The sequence below is a fragment of the Strix aluco genome, chromosome 27, assembly GCF_031877795.1.
Source record: "Strix aluco isolate bStrAlu1 chromosome 27, bStrAlu1.hap1, whole genome shotgun sequence".
Classification (NCBI taxonomy): domain Eukaryota; kingdom Metazoa; phylum Chordata; class Aves; order Strigiformes; family Strigidae; genus Strix; species Strix aluco.
In genome coordinates this window covers 142,034-157,312 of record NC_133957.1, presented here as the reverse complement: position 1 = coordinate 157,312, position 15,279 = coordinate 142,034, and the positions used below count along the sequence as shown (strand labels likewise).

At 62.7% G+C, this 15,279-nt stretch overlaps 2 protein-coding genes across 22 annotated transcripts in view; both read right to left on the bottom strand.

The window, feature by feature from the left end:
• Positions 1-7,679: 7,679 nt before the first annotated feature.
• On the bottom strand, positions 7,680-13,206 carry STAC3 (SH3 and cysteine rich domain 3). Its single transcript, XM_074807585.1, is given in 14 exon segments — positions 7,680-8,178; positions 8,375-8,512; positions 8,739-8,790; positions 9,297-9,394; positions 9,539-9,588; positions 9,904-9,970; positions 10,075-10,169; positions 10,246-10,321; positions 10,558-10,655; positions 10,802-11,063; positions 11,462-11,528; positions 12,302-12,453; positions 12,455-12,687; positions 12,997-13,206. Coding segments are annotated over 14 exon segments (1,563 nt in total). The 5' UTR covers positions 13,073-13,206; the 3' UTR covers positions 7,680-8,079.
• Positions 13,207-13,512: 306 nt separating this feature from the next.
• Positions 13,513-15,279, bottom strand: part of R3HDM2 (R3H domain containing 2) — a 49,928-nt gene continuing 48,161 nt past the window's right edge. For all 21 annotated transcript variants that reach the window (XM_074807582.1, XM_074807584.1, XM_074807579.1 and 18 more), the window contains one exon: positions 13,513-14,212. In XM_074807582.1, the coding sequence (XP_074663683.1) occupies positions 13,869-14,212 (344 nt within the window). In that variant the 3' untranslated portion in view covers positions 13,513-13,868. The remainder of the gene's footprint in view (positions 14,213-15,279) is intronic.

Below are 15,279 nucleotides of genomic sequence, written 5' to 3'. Positions count from 1 at the left end.
CCTCCAGCCCGGGGCCCTGCGCTCAGCCCCCGGCAGCCGCCCCCTCGCCAGCTCCCCATCTGCCACCCCCAGACCTGCTGACTGATGCCAGAGACTCCAAAATCAATTCCTATCCCCGCCAGGACATGGCGAGAAGGCGACAAATCACGGCTGCTGCTCCGCAGCCCCAGCGCCTCATTTTTCTTGCTGAACTCCATAATAAGAAATCAATGGCAGACGCTGCTCTCCTGATGCATCTCCCCTGGGACAGGCGGCGGCAGGTCCTCGCGCTCCACCCCCAGCCACCCCAGCTCTCGGGCCCCCTCACCAGACCCCAGCCCTGCTCTGGTGGGGGGGCTTATGCTTCAGGGCAGCCCCCTTCTAGCCTGCAGACCCTCCCCGGCTCCCAGAGGATCCTCAGTTCCACGCAGCCCGGCCGCAGGTATGCTCAGCCCCTCGCTGTCGCACGGGGCCAGGCTGCTTCCCGCCCGCAGCGCAGACCCCCCCTGCCCCGGCCAGCAGCGCCAGCTGGTCCCATCCTCCGAGGTGGCTGGGGGGGCCCGGTGGGCCCAAACGGGTCCCTGCAACGTCGCGGGGGGGCCCCATACCCAGCATGGAGCAGAGCGGGGTGTGAGGCCCCCAGCAGGCTCCTCGCCCAGACCCGCAGCACCAAAGGGACGGGGCGCACGGGTGGGAAGGACCCCAGCGTCCTGTGGGTGCAGACCCGGGGGGCACAGAGCCGCTGTCACGCGGCGGCTCCAGCAGCTGCAGAAGGGCCTGGGCTGGGGAGAGCCACTCCAATTAGCTGTAATCGTGCTTCCCCGCAGTGCCTGACACCGAAAAACCTACATAATTACCAGCAGCGACAGGGAAGGCAGGACCATGCGCTCATGCTTAATTGAGTGTTTACAGCCCTATGGGGGGGGGCAAAAACAGCTCTACAGAAAAGCAACACCCCCACCCCAGCCAGAGAAGACACAGGGGAGGGGGGGGAGAGTACAGCCCCCTCCCTTTGCTCTGTCCTCGCTGTCCTCCCCAGGGTGTCCCCGTCCCTGTCCCCAGGTAGACAGGACAGGTAGCCCCTGCCACCACCACCACCAGCAGCCCTTGAGCTTCTGGTTGACTTGCAAATGCAGCCGCAGGAGCTGGAGGTCTCGCTCCTGTCAGCCGGTCTGAAATCCCTGGGGCCAGCTGGGAGGGGTCCACCACATCCAGACGTGCCCTGGGGGTGGTGATGGGGCACGGGGACAAACCTGCCCAAGGTCTGGGTCCTCGTGCCTGGTGGGGAGACACGATCCCAGAGGGATGGGCAGGTTTTGGGTCTGGAAGGATCACACCAAGGAGGGGTGCTGTGTGAAGAAGTGACAGGCACCAGACTCCATCCTGTGGCCAACACCAACGGGCCCACACTGTGCCACCCCCAGCCCTGGCAGACAGAGCGCCTGCCCAGCTGTTTGCTCCTTGTTAATTTTTCATGAGCACGATGATAATTCTGCTCACCGCATTGTCACGGGTCCCATAACAATGAGCCACGGTGCTACCCCCGGGCCAGGCAGCACCCGTGTCGGGAGAGAGCCGGGGCCAGAGGTCTCCAAAGAGGGCACAGCCAGGGCTCGCTCCCCTCCACCCGTTCCCTGGTGGGCCCCCGCCTCCAGAATGAGAATGTGCTCCCGCATGTGCTCCTGCGCGGTGTGCACAGGGGAACACACGCACGGGGTGTGCACAGGGGAACACACGCACGGGGGGGTGCACAGGGGAACAGATGCACGGGGGGTGCACGGGGGAACACACGCACGGGGGGTGCACGGGGGAACACACGTACCGACACGCAGGGGAGGAATAGGCTTGCAGGGACACAGAGACTCCTGTGGAAACACAGGCACAGAGATGGGTGCGCGGAGGCACGTGAATAGAAGTACACGCGTGTGCACATGACACACCTGCCCCCACAGCAACCTGACGGCCTGGGAGCTTTGCAGCATCTCCCACCCTGGAAGTGCCAGAGCCAGTGTCTTCCCCACCCTTCGCTCTCTTCCTGCTGTGTCCAGAAACAACCTGCGGGATGGGGCAACGGGGTCAGAAAAGTGCTGTTTTCTGTATCCCACAATCAGGGACACCCAGGGGTGGGGGGCAGGGGGTAGACCCACGTCCCTGTGCCACCCAGGAAGGGCAGAACCCAGGCGTCCAAGCCCAGTCCCGGCAGACGCTCCCTGGCAGCCCCAGGGCTCTACAGCTCGGCCACGCCACGGCACGGGGGCAGGGGGTGCTGAGCAAGGGCCCCCAAAACAGGGCTGGGGAGGGAGAGGTGAGGGCCAGACAGCTTTCTGCCACACCACGTCCTGCCCTCCCGGACATCTGCCACCTTCCGATCTGCCCAACTAGAATCACTAATTCCAGTAAACCCAGGCTAGATTAATTTTCATTTCCCCATGCAAATCAGTGCTAATTAGGATGGATTTAGTTCACATCACAGGGGCTGTGGGGACAGATGCTGCACACGGTCATCACTCCCCAGCCAGACTTTGGGGTGTTTCATCCTCGGTTAATGATTTGGGAGGGTGGACCCCACAGTCTGGAGGTCAGGAGCCAGGGTGGGGCAGCAGGTAGAGTGGGGATTGCTCCGAAACGCCTGGTCCCTCTGCAACGCCCAGGCCCCCCGCAGGATCACTGTGGTTGCCGGCCCCTCCCTCACCCCTCACTGGGCCCCCCCCCCGTGCTGGAGCCAAATCTGCCCCTCCCAGACCTCGCCTCCGAGAATTTAGCGCTGCCCCGGATTAACGCTCCCCTTGATTAACACTCCCCTTGATTAACGCCCATGGGGGATATTGCTGGACCACAGAGGTAACGAACAAAGCTGAGGGGGCAAACACGGGTGCCAGGGAGAGGGGGGATCTCACTACCCAGGGACTTGGGCCCTTTGGGGGCTGGAGCAAGGAGCAAGGGGGCTGGAGCGAGGAGCTGCTGGTTTGCACAGCTCAGAGCGAGGCAGCGACAGGCTGTGGCGGGGGGGTCCCCGGGGGCCCCTCTTCACCATCAGCCTTTAAAATGCAGATGGAGGTCTGGTCTGGAGGCTGCGTTGCCGTGCGCTGGAGACCGCGGTGGTCCCAGGGCTGGCCCAGCTGGGATAGGCCAGCAGCACCGAGCAGGATGCAACCATTCCCAGACGCCTGGGGTCTGCCCTGCTCTGCGGTGGGGCAGGTGACAGCACAGCCCCCCCCAGCTCTTTCAGATTCTGCCTGTGCCACCTCCTTTGCCAAATATTTAACTAATTAATGCTGCCCGCGGGCTCCTGTTTACGCGGCTTGTTGTCGAGCCAAGAAGGACTTCTGGCTGCCTCACAGCAAAGACAGTGCAAACTGCAGACGGGACCCCCCAGGCACAAAGCTGAACCCCCCCAGAAGGGCTGGGGCACCTGGGCTCTCCCCACTGCTGCCCGCGGCACACGACTGAGCCCCCCAGCACTGGCACCCTGTGCACAGCCCTGCACGCCCCCCACGCCCAGCGCTGCACGGCCCACAGCTGAGACCAGCCCTGTCCCACGAGCACCACACAGCCCCCAGGACCTGGGGGACATGCACGCTGCTCTGCCGGTGGCTTGGCCCTGGGAGAGGCCCCCCCCTCCGCTTCTGTGGGTGGGACAGACACCAGCACCGCCCCCCCGTGTCAGGCCTTCATGCCCTGGCTGCAGCGCCCTTTGCCCCTGGCTCTGCTGCCCCCTGAAATCTGGCTTTCTTGGTGCCTCTCACTTCCACCCCACTGCTCAAGGGCCCGCCCATGCATCCCTGAGCAACACTGTTCCTCCTCTGCAGCACCAGAGAGGCCTAGAGCAGGGGCAGGAGGAGGGAGGGCACTGCCCAGCTGCCCACCCCCCATCTTTGGCTGCGTGAGTTGGCTGTTCACAGCACTGGAAGGTCGGGTATGCCAGTCCCTGGGTGGGGGAAGGCAATGCAGATGGCCCCTCTGCGGCTCCGTGTCTCCCAGGGGTGCAGCCTGGAGGTGGGGACAGCCCCAGAGGCAGGATGCTAGTCCCACTGAGCTGTGTGGGTGCCAGAGCAAGATCCCGCAGTCCCAGCCCCCCCAGCTGTGCCCAGGGACAGAGAGAAGCAGGGGCTGAGCTGGGGGCTGTGGAGGGTACTGTGCTCTGCCAGGCCATGGGGGACCTGCAGCACGGCTCAGGGACTAGGCAGGCTGTGAGGCCAGAGACAGTGTGACAAACAGCCAGAGGCAGTGCCTGCCTCCTGCCCTCATTAAATCCCCCCTAACGAGCTCAGCACTGAGCCCTGGGGCCCTGCTGGACCCAGAGCTGGTCATTACTGCTGACAAGGACCTGTCAAAGTGGAAGGTGTGGTGTGTGTGCCCCCCCATGCACAGCACAGCCAGTGGGGCACACGGCACGGGGGGCACCACAGAGCTGGGGACACCGACCCCCAAACCTTGCCAGCTCTCCTCGGGCCCTTCCCTCCAAGCCAAGCAGGAAGGTCAGTGTGCCCCCCTCCGGGTGCCAGTGCAGGACAGGCCCCCTCTCCTTGCCCACGCTGCTGCTTGGGGATGGGGTGAGACTCAGGGCACAGGGAGCTCTGTGTGGACCCTGAGGCTCCACTCGCAGCACTGCTGAGGCTGAAGGGAGACCAGGGAAGGAAGGAAGGGGCACAAGGAGAGATGGCAGGGAGCCCCGGGCAGAGAGGCATTGGGCCAGGTGGGAGACAGCGATGGCAGGGCACTGACCAGGGTGGAAGGAAGCTCTGGACAGGAGGGCAGGGCTGTGGGACAGGACTGCTGCCGAGCCCTGGATTTTCCCCTCCAAGCTCCTCTCCCAGGACATGCCTGGAGCAGGAGAGATGGAGGCTGATGACGAGCACAGCCCCCCCCTACCCCCTTCCCCCCCCCCGAATCCCCGAGCAGAGCTGCTCCTTCCTGGGAGCATCCTGGCACAGATAAGGAGCCCCAGCGATCTCCAGGGCACATTTAATCTGGGACAGGACAGTTATTGGATAAATACCATGAATATGTAAATTGCATTTATGCTGATTTATGGCTGGGGGGGCAGGTGGGGAGCAGAGATGGTTTAGTTTAGTTTAATGCATTTATTTCCCTGCCCTGAGATGAAGAACAATCTCCCTGCACTGCATCTGCTAAGCCAGAGATGATTCGAGCAGCGCCACGCAAACGGGAGCAGCCCGGGGCCTCACCTGGGGGGAACAAAAGGTGGGCAGGCCGTGGGGTGCAGCACCCAGACATCTTCACCTCCACCGCACTCCCTAGGGCTCACTTCATGTGTGCAGGAGGCAGGTGCCCCCATCCCCTCCATGCCAGCACCGCTCTCCTGGGATGATGTATGGATCCAGCACAGGACCAGTGGTATTTCAATTAATTTCTGGGCCTTGCAAAGACTCCTGACCTTTCACAAGATGCAGAGAAAAATTGAGGTGATTAATCTGGCAGGTCAGGGTGGCTCCTCCACTCTGACATTCCCTATGTGTTACACGCGCTGGGGTGAGAGGCAGACCCCTTTGCATAAACCAGCTGCAGAGGATTTAGCAGGGAGATGCTAGGCTGTGGGCACCAGAAATGGGAAAAACATGAGCAAAACCAAACCCTAAACTTCTGCTCAGCAGCCATACTGGTGGGTGCACATCAGAGTGCCTCTGGAGCACATGCAGCCGTGCCCCTGCCGGGAGGTGTGGCCCTCCTGGCTGCAGAGGCAGGCACAACCACCCAGCAGAGCCCATCCTCCCCCACGCAGCAGGGCCGTGGCACTCTCAACTCTTTGCCCATCGGGTTCAGATGGCTCCTGCCCCTCACTTGCCACGTAGCTGCACCCCCCCGGGGAAGGAGGAGGGCAGCAGGGGACTGGGCTGCACCCGGCTGGAGAGGCTGTGCGGAGCACCTGGGCAGCCAGGATGCACATGGTGAAGCTGGGAGGGGGGGAAGGGATTCACCTCTTAATTTCCCATTAACTGCTGATCAATCCAATTAGATCCTGCATGTAATGAAGGCCATCTGCTTGGTACGGCTGGGCCCCAGCACTCCCATCCCATCCCATCCCAAAGCATGTGCTATCCTGTGCAGCAGCAGAGAAGGCCATGAGTGCCAGCAGGGAAGGGGTCTGGGGATGGGAGGCTGATGAAACGGGTTTTACCCAATTTTCCAGATGACTCTAATTAAGTTGTTCTCTTCAGCTGTTAAATTAGCTGGAGCACTCCCCCCTTCTCCGGGTGGTTCCCCCCTTCCCCTCCCTACTTCTCAGATGCAGCAAATCAGCTTCCAGCCCCCTTCCCCCCGCCCCCCGCAGGGCTCTGCAAATAAATAAATAGACAGTCCCAGTAAAATTAACCATATGAGGAGCTGCAAATGAGGTGGAAAATTTTAATGGTTCGGCATTTAAAAGCTGTCTGACAGGAAGCAGGGACATGAGCGAGCAGGGAGGAAACAGTCCCGGGAGCTGCGTATCACCCCCCCCCCCCCCCCCCCCCCCCCCCGGTCCCTCACTCCCCCGTTGCCGTTATTCTCTGCTGCCCCAGCGCCGCTCATCTCCCAGCTGGTGCTTGAGATGCTGGGACCGGGGGGGGGACACCCCCGGTGCGGAGACAAGGCACCTGCGCCCCGTGCCCCCCTGCGCCCCCCTCTGCTACGCCGGGCGGGTCAAGACCAGCCGGTGGCTGGGGCCGAGGGCCACCAACTCCCCCGTCGGCTGGCGGCAAACCCCGGGGGGAAGGGGTGCAGGGCCAGGCGGTGGCCGCTCCCCAGCGCGTCCCGGGGAGCTGCTCCGGGGCCCCAGCAGCCCCGGCACAGCCCCCTCGGCCGACAGCGGTGCCAGCCGGAGCCGCCTCCACACCCCCGCCCCGGCGTCGCTCCCCCCCCCCCCCCCCCCCCCCCCCGCTTCCCCGGAGGCGCGTCCCGGCCCCGGCCCCTCGATGCGTTTCCATCTCCCGGTTATTCTGCAGGCGGGGGGGGGGGGAGCTGCGGGGCCGGCAGCGCCCTCCCGGGGGGGGCTGGACTTGGGGGGGCTGCTTTGCCCTTGGGACCCCGCTCCCCTCCCCTCCCCTCCCCTCCCCTCCCCTCCCCTCCCCTCCCCTCCCCACCCTGGCAGCGATGAATGTTGATGGAGGCGGCAGGGACGGGGCCAGCGGCCGGCGCTGGGGTAGGCGAGGGGGGGCGGCCCCGCGAGCCGCCGTCCCGGGGTCGCCGCGGCCTCCCCCGCGCCGGCGGTTCATTTGCATATATCTGCATATTCTTTGCATATCTTTGCATACGGGGAAGCCGCCCGGCGCGTCAGCAGCGCCCCCGCCCGGCCGCCCGCGCCCTCCCGCAGCCCCCGGCCCCGGCCCGCGCCGTCCCACGGCTGCCTGTCGCCATGGCAACGGGCGGCGCGCGGTACCGGCCCCCGTCGCCGTGGTTACCGCCGGCGTCACGGCTCCGGGACGTCACGGGCCGCCCCCGCCCGGGCACCTGTTCCTGGCGCGGCTCCGTCCAAGGGCTCGTCCTGCCCCGGCTCCGTCACCTGTCGCCCGCCGCCCCTATTCGGGCCCCGCCGGGCCCCGCGCCAGCGGCCGGGCCCTTGCGCCGGGGGTGGGGGCCGGGGGGGGGGCTCCCGCGGCCGCTCGGAGCAGCCTTGGGGTGGGGGTTGTACCGGCACCACCGGCAGCGCGGCAGCGACCCCCCACCCCCCCAGGAAATCCAAACCAGGGAGAGCTCGGCGGGGGGGGGGGGGAGCAGACGTGTATTGCCAAACCACAGGATCACACAGCCCGGAGCGGCGGGACAGGACGGCCCCGACACCCCCAGGGCACCCAGCACCCACCACTTCAGGCAGGGGGGGCTGGGTGGCCTCCAAAGCGAGTCTGGGGGTGCCCCCTCCTCGCACCCCCTGTCTCTGAAGGCACCAAAAACCCCACTGGGGAAACAGCCCAAGAGGCACCTCCCACACCCCCGGCCTGCTCCGGTCTTGGTGGAGAGGGCCCCCACCGGAGACTCCATTGCTGCGGGCGTCAGGGACGGGAGTGCCTGGCACCCCCGTCCCCACCCCCGCCCGGCTCCGGCAGGTCCCTGCAGCCAGGGCCCCTCCGCCCCCCCGCGGGGGTCCCCGGGACACTGCCCGGTTCAGATCTCCTGCAGGAAGTCCACGGGGAAGAGCCCCACTTTGCGGCCGGTGTAGACTTTCACGTACCCATTCACCTCCTCGCCCTTCTGCACCACGATCTGGGGGCGAGAGGGGTGCGGGTGAGACTCCCGGGCCCCACCGAGCAGGGGAGGGGGAAGGTGGCAACCCCCAGGGAGAGGGGGGGTTGCCTGGGCAGGGCGGGTTTTGTCGAAGGGGCTGGGGGTGGGCGGCGTGGGGACAGTAACACAGGCCGGGGCACGGCCGCGGGCTGTGACCACCTGGGTCCCACCTCACCTGATCCTTCTTGAGTGTGATCTGCCCAATCTCCCGGTTGCCCACAAAGGAGCGTGTCACCTTGTGCACCCGCTCGCCTGCCCGCACCCGGATGATGAAGTTTGGAGGGAAGTAGCCAATTTTTTCACCGATCTTCCCCTGAAAAAGGTCAGCGGATGGGTGCGAGGGGGGGGTTGGAGCCAATCTGTATGACCCCCAATTCCCCTGTGACAACCAGCCTGCAGGCTGTGGGTTGGCATGAGGGCACAGCAGGTTTAAGGGGCTTTGTCCCCCCCTTAGAGTGCAGTTTCACTCCCAGCTGACCTCACCCTTTGCTTTAAGCTCTGCATCTCTCCCCTCTGTGCTTGTAGCACACCAGCCTTACCCGCCACCACTCCTCGTTGGAGTCATCGACTACCGTGATCTTCTCCCCTGGCCTGCGAAGGGAAGGAAGGGCTCAGTGTGAGGAGGGGGCAGGGACCCCCTGCCATGGGAGACCCTGAGGTTGGCAGTGAAAATTGCTCTTCCCACAGCACCAGCTCCCAGCGCCCTGTGTCAGGGGAGGTCAAGGAACACGCACAGGAACAGACAGGTCCTCTACATGAGCCTCAAGTCTGGGGTGCAAGAAATCAGTGGAACCACATCAAGACAAACCAGCAGCCTTGGAAATGAGGCTTGTGCCCAAAACCTGGGAGCTGGGAGAGCTGGCCCAGCGGGAGCCAGGGCCCCTGCTTGATGTGTAGCCCGTTGGGGCTGGCAGAAAAGCCATAAAACCCAAACCACGGCCAGCACAGCTCTGATTTCTGCCCTCATTCATTCATTCACAGACCCCTCCTGGCTGTGGAGCCTCATTGCTGAGGTGAAGACTTCTCCCCCTCCCCACTGGGCACCCCATGTCCCTCCCCTCGTCACCCCTGGGCCCACTATGTGGCTGGGAACTTACGGGAAATCCAGGTCATCTTTCTCCAGGGCTTTGAAGCGATAAAGTGCCACAAAGTAGTGGGACTGCAGATAGCCACCACGAATCCCTGGCTGTGGCTTCTGGGGGAGGAGGAAAGAGGGGTTCGGGGCCCCAGAGAGGCTGAGGACAGCCCTGGGGAGCCCAGCAGGGAGATCCCTACAGCCTCTGCCCACGCTGCTCCAAGCCCAGGGGCCTTTGGGGTGTAGGGTGAGGATGACGGCTACCTTGTCATCTGTTGGGCTCTTCTCCATCTTCTTGTCCCCTTCAGAGGTGCCTGGAAATGGGAGGAGTACAGTTACATCTCTTCTGGTCCTGCCTCCTGGCCCAGGAACCAGCCTCCTCCCAAGGATTTCTTGTGCCCAGGTCAACGAGGGGAAGCAGACAGTACCCCAGGGTGGAGACCTGAAGACTCCCTTTCTGCAGGGTAAAACCCACCCCAGTGGGCCTCCCAAATACAGTCTCCCTCCCTGCCCTGTGCCTGTGGCTGGAGCTCACCCCCCCCGTTCCTTGGCCCTCCCCAGTTCCTTGGCCCTCCCCAGTTCCTTGCCCCCACCCCGTGCAGCCAGCCTGCTGCAGTCGCAGCACTCACCACCCTCGGTTTTGCCGCCTTCTGGCTTTGTGACCTCTGGCTCCTCATCCATCATAGCAGCCAAAGGCTGCAAGGCAGAGAGCTATCAGGGGGTGGGGGTGGCAATGGGGTGCAGGCTGTGGTGCCAGGACCCCTTGGGCATTTGGAGAGACAGGCCGAGCCCACACTCACATTTTTCTTGTCATCCTGCCCTTTCTTGCGCTCCTTGTTGGCCATAATGACGCCCGTCCGTAGGGTCTCAAACACGGGGTCGCTCCTGTTGGCTGCTGCTGGGACACAGGGACGGTGAGAGTGGTTCAGCTACAGGACGCGAGGAGATGGGGCAGTGGGGACAGTACTTACAGAGCAGCTCCTTGGCGCAGGCGTATTGCTGGTCACTGTAGAGGGGTGAGCTGTACGCCCGGCGAAACCCTGGGGGCTGGAAGGAAAGAGGTCTGAGCATCAACCAGCACCCCCTCCCGTGAGAGCTGAACGGGGGAGCGGGTGGATGCTGGGCACCCAGAGGGTCAGCACCCAGCAGGGTGTGATGCTGGGCCCACCCCTCGGCATTGGGAGGAGAGGTGGGCCCTGGCGCCTGGGTCATGCCCGCAGGGACCGAGCTGGCCGTCCCCTGCGAGGGGCTGCCCCACGCCCAGGGCTGGTGGGAACACTCACGATTTTGCCGAAGCAGCGCTGCATCTCCACGTAGGACTGGCAGTGGTGGTGGATGTTGGTTTTGCAGTTCTTGCACCTCAGGCCAAATTTGTTGTTGACTAGCGGGGGCGGGGGCAGAGGGGTGGAAAGGAGAGGCAATGTGACACTGCAGCTGTGGGGACGCCTGGGCGGGAGCCCTCACCAGCCTTGGCCCCCAGCCCTCGTCCTGACCACGGCCCCCAGCCCCAGCCCCCTCAGGACTCACGGACAATCATGCGCGCACAAACGTCACAAAACTTGGGCTTTTTGAAGTAATGATCTTTGAACTTGTGGGGTTTGTCATTGACGAGTTTCTGGGGCTCTGGAGGGGGCTCAGGTTCCTCCTCCTCTTCCTCCTCTTCCTCCTCCTCATAGATGTAGTAGATGGGTCCCCCTGAGGGGCTGACCAGCTCCCCGTTGGGCTGCGGCTCTGGCACTGTCTCCTCCTTTGGCTTTCGCTGGAAAAGTTGCTTCAGCTTCTGTAGCTGCTGGGGCAGGAGAGGATGCATTGCACATGGCAGGCGTGTGGGGTGAGGCAGGCAAGCTGGTGCCTAGCTCCCCGTCTCTTTGCTCTGATCTGGAGACTCCTTCTTCCCCAAGTGGGAGGAGACCCCAGGCATCCTGGGACAGAAATGCTGTGAGGACAGGGACCCTTCTCCTGGCCCTGTGAGGTCCCCACAAAAGGACAAACTGGCTCCTGAGCACCATGTGGATGTGGGCACTCTGGGGAAGAGCCAAACTGGGAAATGGCCACCCACTGCCCTGCTAGATCAGGATCCCACCAGGCATCCCTGGCCCCACAAAGACTCCTGGGGCTGGGGCAGAGACGATGCTAGAAAGGCGGCTTCCCCCACCCACCCAAGCTGCCCTGTGGGCACCCACTTACCCGGCTCTTGGGTTTCCCACCTGAAGCAGGTGAAGCTGGTGGCTCTGGCACTTCCTTCTCTGTCATGCTATAAGGCGAAAAGAGAGATACCATATTGGCTGGGGCTGTTTGCACTGCAGGTGGAGGCAGGAACCACCAGACCTTGCTGGATGGGAAGCATCTTCCAAGCCAGTGCCTCCCTCTGCCCCAGCAGCAGCACCTCCTGCCCCCCCTGCCTGCGGGTCCTGCGCCAGCAAGGGCCAGTCCCAGGGCCCTGGGGTACCTGCTGGGCCCCGCTGCATGGGCTGGAGAGCAGCAGGCTCCCAGCCCAGCGTGCACAGCACTGCTGCTTCCTTGGTGGACACGGTGCCAAGCGCTGTGGGCCAGACCCTGGGCTACCTACATGTGTCCATCTCCGTCTAGACATCTTCATCCCACAATTACACTGCTAATGGTGCCACTCACGGCCCCCTAGGACAAGCATGCCTTTGATGCTGTCTGGCATCACCGCACAGCCCTGCTTGCTTCTCCACAGAAGCCCCGTGCTGCCATGGGGGCAGGATCTGCTCCTGCATCCCCCAAAACATGCCCGATTCCACCTTTGACTGTCAACCATCCCCACAGTCCTTCCAGCCAGACATCAATACTTTTGGTGATGCCTAACACAAGGTCCCCCCATGCCCCCGTGGAAACCAGCCAGGGTGACCATCAGGGAGACGGTGATGGGGGCTGGGGAGTCCTGGGGCAAGGGGTGCTGCAGAGGCAAAGAGCCCTGGGGTCTTGCAGCCCCATGCGTGGAGCAGGGGCCCGCAGGGGTCAGTGGCCACAACGAGGGGGAGCGGCACACGGAAACACACTTACACTGTGTTTGGAGCTCTCGTCCTGCGATGAAAAACCCCACAAAGCGTGGCCGATGCTGGGGCCCCGTTGCCTGCGGAGCCCCCAGCCCTCCGTGCCGGGTGCGCAGGGAGGGGGGCAGCTGCCCCAGTCCCGTGGAGAGCGGGAGTGACAGGCCAGAGGGGAACCGACAGCTGAGCGCTGGCGGAGGCTGACGCTGAGAAATTGGAGCCCATGCGTGAGCCAGGAGGGGAGCGGGGCGGAGAGGAGCCACTGGCTATTTGCGTTAGTGGGTTGCTGGGCGTGCCAGAGGCCCACCCACCCCCTGGCATGGGGCAGCAGCAGAGCGGGGCACACCAAGAGCTCCAGTCTTGATGTCTCATTTGCTCTTGCAGTTGAGGCCCCTGCAGCTGGGAGGGGAAAAGGAAAGGGTGGCAGCAGTGGGGTCTCTCATGGGGCAGCTCTCGTGGCTGCCCCATACCCTTTGGCAGCAAATCCTGCTGGTCCACTCTCCACTGAGACAGAGCTGCCACGGAGGAGAGAGCTGGGGACCCCGCTGCTGTCATGCTGCCCTGCAGTGGGTGCCACGTCCCTGGAGCTGGACAGGCACCCCAGTGCCAGTCCCTGCACCTACATCCCTGCCAGGCTGTGGTTGGCAGTGGGGCACCAGTTTGCACCAAGCCTGGGGTTGGAGTCCACCCCTTCCACGCAGCTCTCACCTCTCTGCTTGCACCTGCTCTCGGAAGTAACATCCAGATGCTGCCAAGAGGCTCCAGCTGCTGTGTGCAATGCCATGGTGAGGGTGGTGCCAGCCCAACTCCGGCACCTGCAGGGCAGGAGGACACAGGGATACCTGCACCTGTCAGCTCAAGGGCTGCTCCCCTCTCATCAGGAGGAGTATGCTGCTTCCTGGCAGGGGATACATCTGGGAACACCCCACGCCCCCATTCTTGCATGGGGCCAGCAGCTGGAAAAAGAGGTTATGAATATCTGATGGGGGGACAAGCCCCAGGTCAAAGTGCTCAGTGCTCCTCTCTGAGTCTCGGGTCCCAGGCTTGGCAAGCCATGGGCTCGCAGCCCTTGTACGTGCCAAGCGTGGGGCAGGACCTGGGCAGGAACGCATCCTCCTGTGAGTGCCCCTTCTGCTCCCTGGCTGTCATCTCACCATGAAGAGGCAGCACAGACAGCAGCCCCTAGCACTGGTACTGGCAGAGAATGGGAAAGCAGCATTAAAGTGATGGACAAGTTTTCTTTTTATATTTAAAAACAACCCCCCAAATAAAATAAAACCAAAAATACCCCCCAAATAATAATCAGATTAAATAAAATGTGCAGTGAACATACCAATCAACACCTGTATGTGCGGTTCAACACAGTGCTTAACAAAACAATATACACAGGGTAAGGTGGGCGGGCACGGGCATCACTCCAAAAATAATAATAATAAAAAAAAAATCAATTTCTTGTCTCTTAATTATGTCCATATAAATATATCCAGGAAGGAAGGCGAGAGGAAGGGAGGGCAGAAAGGAAAAGAGAAGGCAGAGGGAAGTGCCCGCAGTCCAGTGTGCTCTGTGCCCATGCGTGAGCCCTACTGTGAGCTGGCACGCTCCAGCACCCGCAAGTCGTAGTTCTTTTTGGCCACACGCAGCTTGAAGCGGCTGAGGGAGTTGTTGAGGCGGAGGGAGGCATTCTGGGCAGCCAGCGGGCTGGGGAACACGGCCACGATGGTGTATAAGGCAGCGAGGTCACTGTGCCTGCCGTTCTCTGGAGTCCCGTTGTTGTCCCCACCGCCTCCATCTCCGCGGCGCCCCTGAGTCTCTTTCAGCCACTGGATTTTGGCACCAGCCATGGCGAGCTGGGTGAAGAGCTTGTCAGCCTCTGTCCGCGTGATGCCCTCGGGCAGGTCTGTCACCTCCAGCACCCGGCCCAGCACTGCAGTGGAAAAGACAGCACTTCTCAGCAGCAGCAGACTCCTGGGTGGCAACAGCCCAGTGAGAGCTGACGCGTGCGCTCCTCAGCAGCTCTGGGGTCGGAGCAGTCACCTCTACTTTGCCCATAAAAGCAGTGCTTTGCTAAGCTGCCCCCACATTAGGAATGTATTTTTTTAAGCCAGTCACTTCTTCCCCCTCAAAACTGCCTCTACCATTCTGCTCCCTACAGTCCCACATCCTGGCCCTTTCTGATGCCCACATCCTGGTCCCCACGTGGCCTGCGTCAAGAGGACACCGGCATTTCCCATTTGCCCAGGGCTCCAGCAACACCAAGTCCTCCCTGCTTCCTTTGGCTGGGCTTGGCTTTTCAGTTAGGGCTGTCCCAGGTGCTCTGCCCGTCTTCCTATCCTGATCCTCGGGTACCAGGACTGGGAGCTAACCCAGTTCTCCTGCCCTCTGTCCCTGGAAAGGAGAAAGATGTTGACATGTGCGGAACCTGAATGTGATGCTGCCTTGTGTGCTTCACCCAAGGGGAGGATCCCCTTGTATGCCCAGCCCAGTGTCATGCCAACCTCTTTGCCCGCGCTCTGTGGTACCCAAACACTTCTGCTGCTCCTGGCTCCAGCCCTGGATTTTGGGCTTAGCGGAGGGGCTGGCTGAAAGGATTCTTTGCTAATATTAACGTGGCATGTCATGAACATGCCAGCCACAGGGAGGGGGGCAGCTCTCCATCACGCAGCTCTTAAAGGGCCCCCTGCAACCAGCTGCTGTTGGTGGGGGTGACATGGAGGTGACAAGGGGGACAAGTCTGAAGCCTCCAGAGAGGCAGTGAAGACTGCCTTCCTTCCAAGCTGTCTGGCTCATGCCCAACTAGCAAGTCTCGTAATTGCATGTGCCTCTCCTTCCCTCCCCGATGACCAAGTGGAGACCTCCCAGGGTGAGGAACAGGGAGTCCTTTCCCCTTTGGAGAGAAATGATCCACTGGGGATTTCAGCCCTCACAGCCACCCCTGGAAGATCCCAAAGCCCTCTCTCTACAAAGATGTGGGCTCTGCAGCTCCTAGCCCCA